The sequence below is a fragment of the Squalius cephalus genome (assembly GCF_949319135.1).
Source record: "Squalius cephalus genome assembly, chromosome: 10".
Classification (NCBI taxonomy): Eukaryota; Metazoa; Chordata; class Actinopteri; order Cypriniformes; family Leuciscidae; genus Squalius; species Squalius cephalus.
This window is the reverse complement of record NC_137131.1, coordinates 5,162,593-5,183,410: the sequence shown is the minus strand read 5'-3', so window position 1 is coordinate 5,183,410 and position 20,818 is coordinate 5,162,593. Positions and strand designations below refer to the sequence as shown.

Genomic DNA, 20,818 nt, shown 5'->3' with positions numbered 1-20,818 from the left:
AGAGGAGGTTTTTTTTTTTTTTTTCACCAGAAAGACTTCAAGGGAACATGATGATTCTGGCAGCACTACGTGAAGGGAATAAATGTCAGAATTTTAGGGAGCTCAGAGAGAAGAAATGAGAAGGTGTCTTCAACCAGACACATGGATCCACACATGCAGAGCACTTAAAAGAGCAAGACACGCTCTCTTCTGTGTTTGGACTAATGAAGACGAACAACCTGGACATTTATTATTCAGCAGGTGCCTTACCTTGCATATTTTAACCTCAGATCCACAAAGGAAATTATACTAACTGTTTAAAATGAATGACAGTTTGTATAATGAGCCAATGTGTGCTGGTTATCCGTTGGGGTTTCATCCCTCTTCATGGGATGATTGTGTGATGTTAGTGTTAGCTACATGAATTGCATCATGTGAGAGTTTTTTTCTCTAAAAGAACCAAATTTAGCTCATACTATGACATAAAGAACCATTTCCTCTGCATTACAAGAACAACTAACAAATCGGGTAACAGCAAAATGATGCAGCCAGAAATAAAGATGATGTCATCATGTGCTCACCCCTCATGTTGTTCCAAACCTATATGACGTCTGCGGGACACAACAAAAAGATCTTTTGAAGAACGCTGTCCCAAACAACATTGGATCCATCGACTTTCACTGTAATAAACACTGATACATTTTTTACAATATCCTTTTTTGCAGTTAGACAGGTTTTGAATGACATGAAGGTAAGTAAATGATGACAGAACATTCATTTTTGGGTGCACTGTCCCTTTAACTACCCCCCCCCCCCCCCCCACACACACACACACTTTTTTTAAACTAAAAATAAGAAAGTATACTTTCAGTCTACTTTTTATGTACTTCTCAGAAATATTCTTAAAATTATACTTAAGTATACTTGAAATATACTGACAGAAAAGTCTAAGTATATTTGGCCTATACTGTACTGAATCTTTTGATTAAAAGTATAATGAACCATTTTAAGTACATTTTAAGGCTTGTAGTTGTGTTTACTCTATTGATTGAATAGCCTATATAATACTTTTTCCCACATATTTTTACATGCTGTCTTATAAACAATCATGTTTTGGCATCCAATACAATAGATTTGTTTAGAAATATACTAAAGAGTGGTCCAATTTAGTCCCAAATGGTAAACTTACTTCTAGTACATTGAGATTAGTATACTTACTCCATAAAGTATACTTAAATATACTTGAACTTGAAGTATACTTATTTTTTGTAAGGAAACTTGTCACAGCAGCCACTGTACAGTACCTATATTTCTACAGATAAAGTATTGATTAAAAATCGCTCCATGTAATATTTGCATGTATTTCACTCATGAGAATATTTATGAAGTTATCTTAGCAACAGGTTTAGGGCCAGGCTCTATTTGCTATTTGTGTTCCTTTACAAAAATAATGTTGTCTTGGCAACTAACTGAAATAACTACTAAAATTACTATAACTGAAACAAACATTAAAGCAATATAGAAATATATTATAAAAAAAAAAAACTAATAAAAATGACAAAAGCACTCAAACTTATGAAAACTAAAACTATAAAAAAAGTCTAAATATTAAAACATGATATAACACTTTAATACTCAATACTAAAATAACTCTTAATGGAACAGACTTTGCTTCAGGAACATTCCTGTGATGCCTATGCCTATTTTCTTCTGCTTTAAAGATCTGAGGTTTATCTCCCAGCGAATGATTATAACTTTTTGAAATTCGACATTAAATTCATGAAATTCCTGTAAAATACTTAAATTTCAACTAAGTACAGAGCTGCTATCTTGTTTGATATTTTTGTGGTGCTGTTTTAACATTCCATTACCAAGCTCTCTCTGTTTCACTGTCTGTCGTGCACCATGATGTCATTGTCCTCAGCTTTGGGATCAGACCCTTAGCTATGCTGTGACTCATCCGTTCCTTTACAAACCTGCTGCCAAAGCATTTACTGCAATCTCAGTCCAAACAGAGCTTGCGAAGGTGCTCAACAGCATGCATCTGTCAAACGCCCTGTGCCAAATTATAGTATGCTCACTGTCTGTACATACCTCCCTCCCGACCATAATGGACGAAATATAATAATGAGGAATCATTTGGAAAAGATACAAAAATCTCAGTGTACACAGGGAAGGAGAAATTGGTTTTGAAGGTGAGCAGGAGTAAATACGAGCCGTCGTTCCAAACCACCGTCCCCCCCTTCTCATTCTCTGATATGTAAATGTTTGCCAATAACAGTTTATTTTGGGTGTAGAGTCTCGTGAATTATAGATGACCATATGGGCTTGAATGGCTGACACTGCCTGCTGAAAAACACTGAAGGGATGAGCGAGACTGGACAGATGTCTCTAATTGAAACGGCTTTCCTCGTCTCCCATAAATTGTCAAAGTTAATCAAGCAATGCACGGCCAATTTTGTTTGTGGGTTAATTTTTTTCTTGGCTCAGTTTGTAAGACATCGCTCCAATTTGGGGTGGTTAAACATGAATTCACATAATGAAATGCTTCACAAAACATCTTCCTCCTTTGGCTGGTTGACTTAAGACTTTTCAGTTATTTAAAAACCCATTTTCCAAGTCCAAATGCAATACAGTTTGATATTAAATGTAGTCACACATTAAAGCTAAAGTATGAAGCTATTATCATATATAGTAGGATGGGAACTATCTGCTTCAGAATATATATAATCATAATTATTATATCATTTTCATATTTTGACCATTTTTTGTGCTACTCTTTTAGTCAGAATGAGGCATACTTATTTAACTATTAATGGGATGTTTTGTTAAATGCAATATATTATTTCAGGCTAAAGTCACAGTTACAAGCAAACCAACGCCCTAGGCACATGGTGTTATATAAAGCCATCAACATTTTCACTATTTTTCCACAAAAATGATCCTTTGTCCTGATGAACAGCCTGATGGACAGTTTTCATTAGCAACTTGTATAATTAAGCGGGTTTAACTAATAGCAAATTCATCATAATACCCGCTGGCCATCAGCGACTGACAGGTTATTTCATTTAGCCCACTGTTTCATCTCATTTTAAGAGCGCCGTGGCAGTGACAACTAAATGATGTAGAAGAAATATATGTCAACAACTAGATATTACTGAATGCTGCTACATTAACAAAATAATTACCAAAGTGTACCATGGCAATACCATGTTTTGACATTCGAAAGAATTCTTTGAAATACTTTTTTGTAAGAAGTGGTACAATATTGTGCAATAATGTGTTTCTTTGGACATGGTACTACCTTAAAGTGCTGTAAATGTTGTAAATGAATATTCTAACAATTCAGTACCACACTATTTATCAAAAGTGCCATGATATTACTTTCTGACATCCTCACTGTAGCAGTGTACTTTCATAGTACTTTTCTTATTGTAAATATGATATATTATAAACAGGGCTTCTCACAGAATATAGAAATAAATAGTCATTTGTGTGACCGAGGTGATGAGGTGAAAGAAGCCCAAAATTTGACATTTTAGAATTTTAGAACACTATTTAGAATCCTTGTTGTTTCAGTACTCACAAGCGATGATATTGCCGTAGCGATTCTTGTTGCGGTTCTCGTCCTTCTTGGCAGTTTCCCATGGGGCCGTTTGTCCCTCAGCCAGACCCTGGAATCAAATCAAAAATACTTTCAAATTCAAATGTTCATCCATTACAGAGACTGCGTATACATACACAAATATAACTAAAAGACATATTAGAAGTTAAACTTTTCACACTTTGAGATGCTTTTCTGAAATAGCAGGTCAGGTTAGGTGACTATTTTTCCTTGATATCACTGAAAGACTCTTGAGTGTGGAAGAGTCAGGTAATTGTAGATTCATTATTTTGCCTTGGGGCAAAGACAAGACTCTGAAATTTCAGACAAGAGTGCTGAATGGTGGCCACTTAAAGCTGAAGTCCAATCTTCATCCTGTCCACCACACACACAAGACAAGCCATTTACTGTGACAGATCAAGAGAAACAACAGTGGTCTGTGTCTGCATTAAAGAAAGACTTCATGGACAAAGTGATTCAAAACAAGCACATTTTAAAGATGAATTTGAGGGTTGATGCCGCAGTTAACCGAAGGCCTGTGAAATAGCAGAAACAGAGATTCGGATGAAGATAAGAGTTCGTTCACAGAGCTCATGATGTGTCTCTTTTCTTTGCTTATGTTTTTCACATTTAATTCATGGTAAAACAATATAAAAATTATGAGAATTCACCGGAAGGTTTCCATAATTGATAATGTTATTGACATGAGCTCACATACTGTCAGTCAAAGAACTCATTATACATTCATTACCAGTTTGTATAATTAAGCGAGTTTAACTAATAGCAAATTCTTAATTATATAACATACAAGATATTTCATTTTGCCCACTGTTTCATCTCATTTTAATACTGACAACTATATCTTTCAGGAAAATCACATAGTGAATTGTGCTGCTGCATTAATAAAAAAGTAATACTAAATAATGAAAATGAAAGTATTAAAATAAAAAAATATATATAATAGATCAAAATTCAAAGATCACACAAAAAAGATCTATTTTTGTATATAAAATTCTTATATAAAATGTTATAATTTTTTAATAACATATATAAAAATATCTATTTTTGTTCTCTTTTCATAGAGTGGATTTTACAGATTGTTTTGGTTGGGTGAATCAATCTGCATCAGATGGGGTCATGTATGTAGAAGAAATGTTTCTCTCTCCCAAGGCTGTATGATACATCCCATCTGGAACTAGTGAAGCATCGAAGCCTGAACATAAAGACCGTATCATCTCTGCTGTACTGTTCCTTCACGTGCATTAAACATGATCTGGCACCTGTGAAAATCCAAACCTTACAAAACCTCATTTTTGTTGAACCTCTCTTTCATGTGTGAAATAAACATGATCTGGCAACCCTTCCAATAAATCAGTCACATTCCACTGCAGGGAAACTGGGATCTGGCAACTCTATCCATGGTCTCTTTATAATCACGGTACATTAAGGGTAACTGAGTCAGTTATAGCCAAACTCTCTGTCTGCCTGTCAGAATGTCATGCTAAAACTGTTTGAGGGCTTCTTAAATGATACATTTTGAGACATCTGTTGAGAATCGCTACACAAAAGGCCTTAAACCTTTGTCTTCTGGTAGTGAGCCAAACTTATTCTTCATTTGTTCTGTACTGGATTTCTCATGTAACCGCCAAAAATGTTCTCACTGGAGCCTCTCTCGTCTTGTGATCTTCTGTTTTTGACGCTATTAAAGGTGGGATCAGTAGTTTTTGAAAAAACACGTTTGAAAACTGTGTCGGGCCGAGTACCAAAACACACTTGTAACCAATCAGCAGTAAGGGGCGTGTCTACTAATGATGGGGAGGAGAGAGCGCTCAGTGCACACAGCACAGACATTAGACGAACCACTACAGAAAGAGAGAGATGGCAGATACAAAAAAAAAAAAAAAGAGGAAAATATAGGTAGAACTCGTGTTAATATCGGAGAAGCTTGAGAGAACTCAAGGAGCGGAAAGGCCTAACATCGGACGCCGAGTTTGCTTTATTTCTTCTCGATAGGTGAGTAATATTGTTTAGCTTTGTTTCACAGAAATAATATATGCTGGCCATTGCTCGAATATGCTCGTGTGTCATCTTTGCTTGTTTTTTTCATTTGCGATCTTATTGTCATGGCCTTCAGCTATGAAAAAGACACATTCATTTCCACACCATATAAGCCTGGAGCGTCTAAACCTCCTCCACTGTGTGTTTCAAGCGTCGGCCCCCAAAGTGTGTCTGAAAAGTAAGATAATATACTCCTAATATATGTTTGTTTCCTTTGGTTCCTCATTTAGTGATCAATATAACCCCCTAATCTTGTTATAGTTGTAATATATTCATTACTATGACTGTCATGCTCATGCTATCGAGTTGATCATGATAACTTTTTTGTTTTTGGGATGGGTGTTGAGCGTCGTCTTCCACGTGAAACGGAGCTGAAACATTGACGCGTTAAAACACATATTACTACCAAAACACATTCGACATGGATTACCATAGTTACACACTGCTTTCACTGATTGATGACATCATACCCTCGCCCGGCAGGTACAGCAGATTCCGCCATAGTCGTTGCCTGGGTTACGGTCGCGTACGTAAGAGTGGGGCGGAGCTATCGAATTAGGGGCGAGATCCTTTTGGGGAAGTAGGGGCGTGTTAGTTTTGGTGATTTCAAATATCAACATTGGCCAAAAGTGTTTTTCAAAAACTACTGATCCCACCTTTAATACTTCATAGAAGTGACGAAAAGACAGGGAACAAAAAACAAATGTGTGTGGGCACAAAGACAGCAGACAAACTGTCAGACCTCTTCCAACCCCACATGATAACCATCATCATCATCTCCAATACCAAACATTTCATAACCCTTCCACACTTTCTATTGTTCATCACTTTGTTATGTTGTTATCTAATGCAATGCCATTCACACATTAAATGTCTTAAATTTCCAAATCCTTTATGGGACCACTGTAACCTACTCGCTTTTTCTTCTCACTCTAACATGAGCACAGATGCAGGATCACACATCTGTCAGGCTGAGATTAATGATGCGATTGTGCTGACATACACACACAGGTGGCCATCATCAGCTTTTACCAACATGATCAGATCTGCATCATTCACTCCCTGTCCATCATATCTCATCCGTACCCACTCCATCTCTTCTCAACACCCCCCCCCCCCCCTCTCTGTATATATATAGACACAGTTAAAATACATAAAACTTAAATTCAGAACAAAATATTTTTTAAATGACTGATATACCCATATATTCATAACTGGGAAAGTTATTTTGAAAACCAGCCAACAATTTTAACTAATATGTTATGAATTAAATTCATATGTTCAATTAATTAAAAATTTCAAATATGAACTTAAATTAAATGAACTTAAATTAAATTAAAATATTAAATTAAATCAAATGAGTCAGATTGTCTACCAGAAGCATTTTATAACACCTATCTGTCATGTGAGCAGATTTTAATTCATTAGCTAATCAGCTCATCGCTCTATTTTAGAGTGTTAAAAGGCAAAGTTAAATTATTGAGTAGCAGTAACATTAAAATCTCATTTACAGTAAAAAAAAAAAAAAAAACAGCTCAAAATTCACAGTAAAACATGCAATATGGGAAATGCAGTATTCGCCCCTAATGTGCTCTCGCTCATATCAGCCAGTCACAAGCCAGTAAGCAAACACTCCATTCAACTCAGTGTAAATGTATTGAGTTTCTCCTCCTTCACTGCATATAGGAAAAATGACTTATTTCTGAGGCAAGGATAGAGATGGGCTGATGCAAAAAGCTGCCAACTTCATTTGCAGGAGGCTGAGAGGAACTTGTGAGGCAAATCAGGTTAGAAGAGAGAGGCGATAACAAAAAGGCGTTATAAAAACGTCTGCCTTGATGAATGACCCTTTAAACAAGGAGGCACGAGCTCTGGTGCTATCAGACTGCCTATGACAGGCATGAGCTGCCAGCAATACATCTATCTCATGTTTACCTCTACACTTCGGACGGCCCAAAACAGCCTATATAGGCTAGTCCCATTCCAATTGTGAAATTAGGCTAGACCTATCCTAACTCTTAATAATCAAGTGATCCTGAGAAAGAGAAGAGGTTAGGGCTGACCTCTTTCTAGATCTCCTTTAGGCTTTGTGTGAAGCGCATTATCCTAAAGGCTAGATTTCTTTATTTGTGAAAATGTAAATTGGACAAAATATATATACAGATCAGGTACCGCAATTTTGATATTCATTCTGTTGTCTCAGAATAGTAAATCAGATGTATGACAGACATTTCTTCTTTAAAAATCCAATATCTTTGCCCTTTTAAAGATGCTCTCAATCCAGGTGATTGAAAATTTGGACGCAGAGAGCATTCCCACTTTAATTCAATGATATCTATTGTTGCCAGAGCTATCCATCAAGACTGGGTCTGAATACACAATAATAAGCAAAATATGATTTATACACTTACTCAAATAAATTTCTCTGCTCAATCATGTTTATACACTCTTTTGATAGCCTACCTAAGACTATACCTACATTATTAAGCATGCTCAGAATAATTGATTCCAGACAATAATCCATATTAAAATTCTGAATAAGATGTTTACAAGCCAAAATATTCAGAACATGCCAACACTGCTTTCACTAATAATCTAATAAGTATGATCATACTACAAAAGTTACTACATGACAACCATTTCTCTCATCTTGGAGGGCAAAAGGATAAAAAATTTCAAATAGTTATTTTTCAAGAAACACAAATTACTCAAATTAAAGGAAGATATGGCCCCAAAAATGCACAATTGTGAATCATTTTTTACTCACCCTCGCATCTTTATGGTCTGTCAAAAAAAAAAAAAAAAAAAAAAAATACTTCATAGCTTCAGAAGACTTATATAGCTCAATATAATTTTTTTAAGGTGCTTTATTTGATGCTTTAAAGCTCCACTCCCCATTCATTTTAATTGCATGGACAAGAGCGGACAGATATCTCAACCTTGTGTTTCACAGAAGAAAGAAAGCATTTAGAATGGCACAAGGGTGAATAAATGATTACAGAATTGTCATTTTTTAATGAAAACAAATCACAAAGTGAAACGGGAACTCACACAAAGCAGCTAATTCAAAGCCACAACTGGTAGGAAATACATTTAGAGGAAAAATAAATGACCTTATCCTTCATCAAGCGCAATTCAAGTTCTAAACAAAATGACAGAGCCACAACAATGCCAATCAAACGCTTTCCAATCATAAAACAGTTTACCCTATTGAAACATCTTCAACTTAATAATGGAGAAAATCCACACACCAAAAAACACAAATTTTTACAATCTAACAGACTCAGTTTTTATGTTGATGACCTTAGTGAATAAGCAAAGGAATTCTATATTTGTTTGTATTTGAACAGATCATTTGTAGAGACTGCATACTTAAGTTATCCTTTAAACTCGAGGTTGGCGCTTTTTTTAAAACTAGAGTATGACATGCTATTGACACAAAGGTCTTTGCATATTCCTACCCATAAAAGTTTAGACAGTGAAAGATAATTGGTTTTATTGTCACGGGGATTGAAGTTTTGTGAACCAATGTGTGGGCAGATTTTTCCTAGATGAGCTTCGTATCTCACGTGACCTTTTCTGAACAAAATGCCAGTATGTCATAGAGATCCACAGGCCTGCTTCTTTTAATTAGCACAGAGGCACTTTAATTAGTTATTCAAATGTTTTAGAAATAAAACAATATGAAAAAACACACAGGAATCTGGCAAACAAAACTCATTATGGAGTGATTTAAAAAAAAAAAAACAAGTATTTTAATAACCCCCTAAATAAAACAGTTTTAAGATTCATTTCACATCAATATTTTTTGGGTTCACTGTGCATACAGAGGCAAAAACAAATTTCATAGTTGCACGGCTGTTATAATTACCACAGAGAGGCTTGGTCTAACAAATTCATTGTATTCACTTTTATATTGTTTTTGAACATAATCATGTGTCCACAGTGTGTGTACACAGTCACCCTATGGTGGTAACAATTCATCCACTCCGTTTGTTATTTTCCCCATAAATCTGAAACAGTGTCTCAAAATGAGACGTTGTGATGTCACATCGCACAGGCCCCGCCCACAACTGGCGACAGAATCTGCCCTATTAGCTTCTCCCCTGAGTGAGCTGTACACAGTCCGTCATGTTTATCTCCTTGCCAGAGCATTTAACAGCAACACTGCAATGCATCCAAATAATACACTTTCATGATGCTGAAGAACTGCAATGTCACGTAATGGAGTGAGAGGTTAACCTAAAAAAAACCCAAACAGATATTTAAATAGTTTTTGGCAGAGTATCCGAGGCATGAGCTCTAAAGGCACAGCGCTATTCTGGATAGGGGGCGGGGAGCAGCAGCTCATTTGCATTTAAAGATACATGCACAAAAACAGTATGTTTTGCTTCTACTAAAAAAAATGGGCATTTACAACATGATATAATAAATGATCTGTGGGGTATTTTATTTTGAGCTGAAATTTCGCAGACACATTCTGGGGACACCTGAGACTTATATTAAATCTTGTCAAAAGGGGCATAATAGGTCCCATTTAAAACGTTAGCAAATTATATTTTGAGAGCTACAGTTAAGATTTTCAGCAAAGTCTCACATAAAGATATTTTATGGCTTCATTCATGTATCAATATAAGACTTAAATATTGCATGCAAATCATTGTCAATATTCTTTAATCTACTCTTGTGTTCAGGGAAGAAAGAAAGTTTCATTCTCGTTGATGTCAATCACTCAAGCTCAGCACACAGATTTCGTTCTTACCTCGTACTCCTCTTTAAACCCGTACCCCTGCCCACACTTCATCTGGGTGATGTGTTGGAGTAAGTCTGCCACTCTGATGGCCGGTTGGAACTGGCCGGCCTGGTAGGACATCTCCACTGACTCACAGCCTCCATATGGGTATGTCTGGATGGTCATCGAGGGCTGGGACATCTCACTGTGGCTGCCATCTGTGGAGGAACAATTCAAAATCCTTGAGTTCCCATCACCAATGTCCGATTGCTGGTTTGATCCCCGAACCATGAGCAAGGCACCGATCCCTGGGTTGCACTTCCCTTTATTTATTGCATAAAGCAATGCAAAGAAGCTCTACCAGCCCTGGTTATTTTATGTAGTGTAAAGTTACCTTAGAGCAGTGTGTTTAATTTACGATTTATCTTGAAAAGGCATAATTCATTTTTACAACCTGTTGGATTTACAACCTCCCACGTATGTTACAATCTATAAATGTAAAAGCCTTAGGCAAACTAACTAGAAAATGTGCAGGTTGAACTGCTATAATTAAAAGTGGATATCTGTTTCAGACCATCTGAAGATCAAATTGGATTATTTCAATTTTTCCTACTGCTACTAATATTATAAATATTAAAATATTATAAATATTAAAGTTTTGAAATATAATAAATGTTTTTTTCTGCACATGTATATAATCCCTATACAGAAAAAAACAACAACATCTGTACCATTTTAAATGTGTATAATAGGCTTGCTGCAGTTGTCTGTGTTATCAGTGTTAAACGGTTTTTGGCTGTACACCGATTACTTTACTTGCCAACCACAGCACCGCCCCCACTGCCTTTTTGATTTTTTTATAGAAATAAAAAGCATTTAATTCAGTTGGACAACGGACACTACAATTATAAACTAAAAGCGTCTGCTTTGCTCCATTCAGCAGGAGCTGCAGGGTCACAGCACAGTGCAGCAGGAGTCAGATTTCACTTATCACGTGACGAGAGTAAAGAGAGATTACTGACAAGACAATGGCAGAGGATTCTGTGTGCAAAAGATCCTGAGCGTCACTTGACAAATATCTTATCTTGTAAAATGTACAGTCAGTACCGCCGCGTGATACCTAGATCACGAATTCGAAAGCGAATGTGAATAGCGGGCACGCATTCAAAAGCGATTGCAATACCCCGCATATTGATAGCAGCTCCCTGATGCCCGCAAATTATAGGCCTATACACAGAGTATGCATGATTGTGAAATAGAATGCAAAAGTGAAAAGCGAGCGCATACCCAGTGTTATCGATAAATACCGGTGTTGTCGCAAGTTGGCCAGAGGAGAACTGGTTTCTCCCAAGGTTTTTTCTCCATTCTGTCACCTGATGGAGTTTGGGTTCCTTGCCACTGTCGCCTCTGGCTTGCTTAGTTGGGGACGCTTAATATTCAACCATACTATTGATCTGACTGTACTGACACTGTTGAATGAGAACTGAACTGAGCTTGACAATGACATCATTTTTTGCAGAATTGCTTTATAGATGAAACTAACTGACTTAATAATTGAATAATTTACAACGGAACTAAATCAACACTGAACTGACTTCACCTGAACAACAGCCGAAATGCATTATTTTCCTGTTATCACTGTGAAGCTGCTTTGAAACAATCTGTAAATAGATAAATAAAGCGCTATTGAAATAAAGGTGACTTGACTTGACTTCATTTTAAAAATGTCCTCACCGTGTATCCCTAGTGTATACTTAATTTCATATATAACTTTTAGGAGTATGCTAGCTTATAGATGAGCACAAAGCAAACAGACGTGGACTAAAATACACAAAACATAATTTTGTTTTTATGGGGTTTGATTAACCTAGCCAATCACAGCATACAGATACCACAAATTCTGTAGAACTGCAAAAAAAAAAAACTTTTTCAAAAAGAAAACAAAGAAAAAACAAATATTTGCAATCTAGGATATCATGTTGCTCTCAAAAAGAGCACAGCTTTGTTTACTGTGCACTAATACCTCTCAATCAAGACCAAACCCGTGAAATCTCAGCTAAGACCTAGACTACTGTGAGCTATCTCAGCTTTATTCAATCACAGACTTCAGCGAGCACTTATGGATGACAATATACTGAGATGCAGACAGTCCGTCATTGCAAACTCTTTTATTAGGATAAGACTGGGAAGTAGTTTATTGATGTTAATGAGTTCATTAACTAGAGGAACGGGGGAAGCAACTGATGGAGATTTTTTTCATTTGGCCTCCTTTAACCAGATAAAGCAAAATTCAGATGCATAAAGGGATGGAATATCACTCAACAAATTATTAATGTGGCTATTTGCATCTTAATCGCCTTGAAAATTCATTAGACACTTAAAGTAATTCTGGGGCTGAAAAATTTATAATCCACACCAAACAACTACGCTTTCGACATGGCAAAATATGAGTAATTTTGCATGACGTGTTAGTGCCATTGCATTTCCAGCGCCAGAAGCAAAAAGTTGAAAGTATTACCGAAGACGATGCATTATGAAGAAAACGATTATGCCAGAATCATAGCTTCAGGAGGGTCTTTTTAAAGGGCACAAAAAAATAACCAGCAAAGAGATGCTGAGACTGCTCAATGAAACTGAACAAGTTCACAACCAGCAACACACAAAACATCTCTGACTGACTGATCAGTGCACTTGGACATTTGTTAAGCCTTCAAAACATACTGTACATAGGCAGCTACTGAGTAATGCAGCAAAGAGTTCCGGTTCCCGTTGACTTGTATGGACAAAAAATTCAATGGAAGTCAATTGGAACCAATCTAAAACTGTTTGGTTACAAGCATTCTTCAAAATATCTTCTTTTACATTCCATAGAAGAGAGAAAGTCATACAGGTTTGGAATGAAAGGAGGGTGAGTAAATGATGACAAAATTGTCTAACTATCCCTTTAAGACAGAGACCAATCATTTTTTTCAGATATTCACACTTTTCCAACAATAAATGGTCCAGTGGATCTCTAAATAACAATGCAATCACACCAAGCCAACAACTAAGCCCAACAGCCTCAAGTGAGAAAAGCATAGCATTTTAACCTTAAAAGTAAGACACTGACAGCAGCAAAAAATAAAATAAATGTTTTCAAAAACTTCTACTATAAACACTATTGTGCACAAAACCATGATACTTACACATTCCAAGTCATGATATTTATTTTGGACTAGGCAAATTCAAATGGGAAAATATGTGCTTATGACTTACAGTAGATGGCAACATACAAACAGTAAAAGAGAAAAAAAGTGTGCGATAGAGAAGTATACACTGGAGACTAAGGTCACTCGATTTACTGCCCCTCCTTCTGCCTTTCTCCTATCAATTTTTTCTTAATTAATTATTCATGTGTTTTTGTCTCAGCAGCATGAAGCGAATCCCAAAGTGGCGGCCCAGTGGGTGTATTATGTTGTTAAAACGTGCGTCTGCCACATCCAACCCAGGGAAATATCGAAGAACTCCTGCTCTAGAAACAAAAGGTCAGCTGCACATTGTAGGTGAGCTTATATATCAGACAAGTTAACAGTTTATGGAAAAACTGTGTTGAATCTATAGAATGAAAAGTTCTGACAGTTGATACAGTACAGTTCATAAAATAAATTAAACTAAACCATTAGCATATTCTACTGTGAGGTCATGTGGGATGTGTTTAGTCCTACAAACACCTTAAGATGATGGGAACATAAAACCATGTCAGAAAACCCATATGGAAAAACAATATAAATACTAAACAATATTCTTATATACTGTACGTCATTCCTTAAAGATAAAGTGCATAGTTTCTACACCAAACAGTAAAATAAATTGATTTTTACATTTTCTAAAAGATGTTTATTCATTAATAATGTTTTACATTGAAAAAAGTCACATTTGTGTGAAAATTGTAATAAATGACAAACAGCAGAATGTGACTTATCTGCATGGGTACCCACTATCCATGTGCATGAAAGTACACAAAAGAATATTTCTTTCTATTACATTCCTTTTTCGGACAATAGCGAGGTTCATACAGGCATAGCGAGATGTGATTCATACAGGCCAAAATTGCATTTGGAGATCTTATAAAGTATTTACTCTACTTCTCTACAAGATCAAAATCTTATTCTAATATATTGCACATCTGCACATATGTATCTTCTCTTTGTAACACATTGCTCTCTCTGCATTCCTCGCAGTTGCAAAACATAGGTTTGAAATGATAAAACAATATAAATACTGTTCAGAATGAATGCAAAAAAAGAGATTGTGTGGTTTTGAAACTACTCGTGCATTTAATGCACATGCTACAACGCAACTCAATATTAAAATGTGTGTATTGGACTATATTATTAAGCATACTACAGTTCATGTTATATATCAAGTGAAAGAGAGAGAGAAAGATGCATGCCAACTAATCTCCTTACAGAGGTAATTTTCTCATTTCGGTCCTGTTCCATCCCATAATGGCTTCTTTCATTTGAGCATGAACTCTTTGTGGCCACTGCATAATGTGCATTCAGATGTAAACAGCTAAAATCACATTAAAGCTCAATTATCGCCATGCACAATTACATTATGATAAACTACTATGGTGTTTGCCATTAACAATAATTACCTATTGTTTATCACAATAAAGCACAGGTGACTAAATAATGACATTGCAAATTACTTTCAGATGTCATATGTGAATGGGTCTGCTCTATAAAATATGAGTATATGTACACAGCGCTGTCAGGTAAAAAGAAATTAAAGTCATTATTATTATTTGCAAAAGATTATAAAAAGCTTTACCACAGGCATTGTTGCATCACATAAAATATGCAATATGAGGCTTTGCTATTTCTAACTTTTGTCCTTGGCTACAAATACTCCATGTCAACAATGCATGTCTCATTTGTGTCTGTTTTTTATTTTTAAGACACTCCATTAAGTCTTGCGAGCTCTAAAAGAGCAATGTTATTACGCTGAATGTCATTACGCTGAGTTAAGCTGGAGTTGTCAGGCGTCTTTCAGCTAACCAGCAGAATCAAGCCCGTCCCATAGCGGGTTATCCATTTCCCGGCTCTAAAACTATTGTTTCTCCATGAAACAGAACCCTTGTGTCTCTCTCTCTCTCCGTTCCCATTTCTGTTCCTCCATCCTGTTTTTTTTTTGTTTTTTTCAGTTTCCATCGATCCTACAGATACACTCCACTACAACATCTAAATCTTTCACTCTTTATCTTGCTCTAATACACTGCACATGCCCTTTTTCTCTACCATTATCCTCTCTTTCTAACACAGTGTCCTCTCTCTCAGGCGCAAAAAAATGTTCACCATTGGACTACTCATCAGATGCATTGATGATCATCATCTCTGCGTGGTTTACTGCAGAAATGATTTTAAGAAACAGTCGGCTCGAGTCCTCCCTGACAGTTCCTGTATGTGATTACCAGGGCTTTCATCCCGCAACATGATCGATAGCCTGTAAATGAACTGGAAGCCTCACATAATAGGCAGGTTTATAAATGATTAGGGACCGCCAGTCTTTCTCGACCTCGTAATCTCAGCGACATCATTTCGGCAGGGAGCATCTCCAGAACAGAAATATGACCGTCTCCGCTCGGAGCGAGTGATGGTGTCTGTAAAACACAATGAAAAGGCCTTCTCCTCATTTAATGCCCCATTCTTTTATCTGCACTAGTGGCTGTATTTCCTGCTATCTTCTCTCCATCTCACTATCTTTACCCTCCACTCGATTTCACCTTTTCAATTCTTCTTTACAAAATCCCTTCTTATTACAGTGATTGTTAGACACTAATCCATTCAACCATTGTTTTGTAGATACTCTCAATCTTAGTTGTGCTATCTATTCCTTTTTAAATAAACGTTTTTACTTTTAATTTTTTAAGCAATTCAACAATAGAGTCAACATGCATTTGAAACCCATTTTACTGCCGTGACATATTGAAACATGATGTTCAATAGGGAAAAAGCAGGCCAAGACATTATTTTACCCAACAGAATCACCTGAAATAAAAAGTAATTTCATATGGATTGCATGTGCACAATAAAACTAGGAGCGTGTTTTAAGAAAGCAAATTGCATGTTGATATTAAAATTGGAATTTGTTTTAAACTGTATCTTACTGACAATGATTACATCATTCTAATTTGTACCTTCTGATTTGTGATTGGTCATTTCTTCTTTTCTATTTAATCATCTACAGCAAAGACTTCAGATAAACACAGAATTAATCCCGCCCTCTGAATAAAAGAGCCAATTGCTGATTGGTGAAGTCATTGAGTCACTGCAGGCTGATCCAGCCTGAATTATTATAATTTTTTTGTCATTATTTGAGCGTTTAGAAACAAAATTTATGAGACAGTTGTTGTCAGATTAATCGTAAGCTTTGGAGAATTTGATGTTTCCCATTTCAAAGACATATAAGCTGTACTTGCATGACTGAAATAGCAGCTCGAGAGGCGTTTCAAAGATGGCCGCTGAGTGAAATGACTTGCCTTAAAGGAGTCATAACCTGCAAATTTCACTTTTCCACGAGAATCAATGTATGTTATGATTGCATAATGATTATACACTGGCCGGGAAGCCGATATTTAAAAGTGAAGCGTTTGTTTACCTCAGGGTTTGTAAAATAGCCCACGTGCACGCGCACTAAAAAACGAGATTTTGATTTCAGCCCCGTCTTGACGTCAAGACGGGGCAGGATATACCATATATGGACACCGCAGCAGGAAGCCCGCCCTTCCCCTCTCCCCCTCATATTCAGTTCAGTCGCGAAAGATGGAGAAACCGAGTGCACACGTGAGTTGCTCTGTGGTTGACTGCCAGAACATGCGAATGTGTTTTCTATACCAAAAACGGACCAAACTATCAGGGAAATTCATTTTTAATGACGCTGTCCCAGCAACACTTTCAACTGGCTTATTGTTCGGTGTCTGCGCTAAACATTTTACGCCGGAATCATTCACAAATTTGGGCCAATATCAGGCGAAGTTGGCCACGAAGCTCCGTTTGAAAAAAGGTGCCATTCCAACCATCCGGGACTTGCCTGAAATTGAAACGGTAAGACTGTTTTTATTGCTCTACTGTGTGTAACAAACAGCAGCTAACTACTAATGCGGCTATTGTATGTAACGTTAGCTTCAAGGTAAACACGGGGAATGGACTCTACGTCCACGACAGCCAAAACATCGCATCAGATCTCGCGAGACAATAATGCCTTCAGAAATAAAGGTTTTAGGAGCTCTGTTTTTATTATTTTTTTCCACTTTTATTTTTTAGAAGGGCATGAAAGACTATAATACAGCAGTAGGTATCCAAATTAAGACTAGGTTATGACTCCTTTAAAGGGACTTTGTCTTGAGCCACAAAGACAGTTTTGTATTATATGTTGATTCCTGTGCACAGCGATACATGAGCAAAATACACTGAAAACACTATATATAGTACCATTCAAAAGTTCAGGGTCAGTGAGATCTTTTTTAAATAAATAATACTTTTAGTTAAGACTTGTATACTTTGTTACAAAAAATTATATTTTAAATAAATGCTGTTCTTTTTAACTTTCCTGACGTTCCTTAACTTTCACAGAATCCTGAAAAAATATATCATGGTTTCCACAAATATATGAAGCAGCACAACGGTTTTCAACATTGATAATAATAAGAAATGTTTCTTGAGCAGCAAATCATCATATTAGAATGATTTCTGACGGATCATGTGACACTGAAGACTGGAGTAATGATGCTGAAAATTCAGCTTTGCAATCTGAGGAATATATGACATTTTAATATATACTAAAATTGAAAACAGTTATTTCAAACTAAAATAATATTTCATGATATTACTGTTTATACTGTATTTTTGACCAAATAAATGCAGCCTTGGTAAGAATAAGAGACTTCTTAAAAAAAACATTTAAAAGAATCTTACAGACCACAAACATTTGAACGGTAGTGGATATACAATAGACAATATACAATATTTATACAGAATCAAAGACTAAAATCTGAATATACCAACAGCTTCAACACTACTTTGGCTTGCGATTGCCAAGTATTTTCTTTAGCATATCTTCTGACGTAACAAAGTTCCACTCTAACTCGTATTCTTTTCCTCTGATCCATTCCTTTCTTCCTCCAATAACTCCCTCTCATTGAAGTTCATCTCTCATCCTCCATCACTCCCTACGGCGCTCCCTCAATCTCAGATTTTCTACTCTTATGTTATTTGTCTGATCATCCCTCTGCATCACTGGGTCAGGTTGGGATGAATCTCTCAAACAAGAGCTATGAATGTAAATGTATATTCCACGTCCAGTTTCCAAATATCTCAGTCCAAATGTATTGCTCCAGTTGATAAATGCCAAAATCAACTACCCTAGTGCTTGATGGTTTTTCCCCACTTTGCTCTCTCTCTCTTCCTATAAAACATCACCTGTGTGATCATCTTGCACCAAGCAAGCCGTCTCCACCTTCATAACCTCTGTAAATATGTTTACTCTCAGTGGTTTATTGGCGTTGAGTGCGTATGTGTATGGGGGAGTCACAGTCTCCACTGCTGAATGTATCTGAAAACGAGAGTTTTCAAACTCCTACTAGAAGCTGTCTGGATCAGAGGTGCGTGTTTAGAGACCCCTGCATCTGAGCCTTTTTAGAGTGAACCTTTGAAATGAGCTTTCGGACTGACTTTAAGCCCCGAGCCCACAAAGATATCTATCAGAAATCCCTTTTGAAAAGCTGCCTGTAAACGCTTTCAATATCTCCTGAAGAATGAGTAAAGGATGAAGCTTTCCGTGACCAGGAAAAACTTGAAAATGTCAGCAGTTGAGCTGAAATACTGTAGTTTACTGTAACTACTAAAGTGAGTCCCTGGTATGTTTTCATTCATCAGACGTTAGTCAGTGAAGGCCACGCAAAATGGCGGGTTATTGCTATACATTTGAGACATGGTTGAAATCCAATTGTTTGATTTTACAATTCAGAAAATGTTGTAAACTGCCACTTTGCAAATGTCTCTCAGAGCTTTCAACGAATCAAGTGCTGCTGAGATTAACTGGAAATGATCAATAATGATGAAAAATAGTGATGACTCGAAACACAAGAAGGAAACCATGCAAGAAGGCAAGCAAGAAAGCTAGAAAGAAAGAAAACAAGAAACATACAAATAAATGTTCAAATGAAAAACAAAAGATAGAATGAAAGGATGGATGGAAAGAAAGAGGGAAGGAAGGAAGAACAATTTAATTAAAAAAAGAATGTCAGAAAGGAAGGAAGGACAAATAAACAAATACATTAACAAATGAATAAAAGAAGAAAGACAAAAAGGAAAGAATAGAAGAAAGGAAAGAAGAGACGAATAAACAAAAAAGAAAGAATAGAAGAAAGGAAGAAAAAAACAAAGAATTAATGAACAAATAAAAGAAGTAAGTATGGATGAAAGAAAGAAAGAAAGAAAGAAAGAAAGAAAGAAAGAAAGAAAGAAAGAAAGACAAAAGAACACAAATTAGTGAATGAAAGAACAAACAAACAACAAAAGAACAGAAGAAAAAACAAATGAATCAATAATTAAAAGGAGAAAAATGAATTAATAAATGAAGAAGTTAATGAAAGAACTAAGGAGGAAAGAACAGAAGAAATGAAGGATGGATATGTTTGTATTATAAGCTATTGCCATTGGCTGTGAAATGGTCAAACTGTCTTTGAAAAGACACATTTGTGTGTGTGCACGTGTGCTTGTTTGTGTGTGTTTGTGTGAGCGTGCAAAACCCTGTCACACACCAATCTGCCAAATCTGAAAATTAGCATTCCGACAGCTAACGATCCGATTCAAATCACTTTCCACACACTGGGATATAAACATAGACTTTGTTTGAACTGACAGAGGGCTTTCATTCCTGTAATCTTGCTCAGCGTGGGACGGACGCATCAGCGTGAGGAGGACGCCGCTGACTCTACTTAAACCACATTAGCTGCCGCAAAATTACAAGCTGCAATTAGTTTGATCAGATGGGAGCAAAAGTCTACAGCGCCTGCTTTTGACTTCAAAGGTCAATGTTATGATCTTTCATCATCTAAACCCATACTTTATGACTCAGAGAGATTTTTCACAGATACACACGCAGGTTTGGAATGGAACTGGTGATTCACCTCTGAATATTCATATTGTCTAAGATCAGCTTCCTCCTACATTCAGATCAAAAGTTACAGAAGTAAGGGTTTAAAGTAATCCACATCTATAGAACTGAACAGCGTGATTTATAATAAGTAGATGAGGAAAAGTGTCTTACCTATAGATGCTGTGGCAGGGACTGGCTCCTTAGAAACTGTAATTAAAAACAGAATACAACTGAAACCCAAATTTTGCTTTGACACAAATGCCACACAGCTATTGTTGTAGAGTATTGTTCTGAGATATTGA

The 20,818-nt window shown here is 36.4% G+C and overlaps 1 protein-coding gene across 16 annotated transcripts in view; it reads right to left on the bottom strand.

Moving 5' to 3' along the window:
- Window positions 1-20,818, bottom strand: part of ptprt (protein tyrosine phosphatase receptor type T) — a 250,044-nt gene that overhangs the window by 37,023 nt on the left and 192,203 nt on the right. For all 16 annotated transcript variants that reach the window (XM_079883834.1, XM_079883839.1, XM_079883832.1 and 13 more), the window contains 3 exons: window positions 20,688-20,723; window positions 10,404-10,591; window positions 3,566-3,653 (listed from right to left, as the gene is read on the bottom strand). In XM_079883834.1, the coding sequence (XP_079739960.1) occupies window positions 3,566-3,653; window positions 10,404-10,591; window positions 20,688-20,723 (312 nt within the window). The remainder of the gene's footprint in view (window positions 1-3,565; window positions 3,654-10,403; window positions 10,592-20,687; window positions 20,724-20,818) is intronic.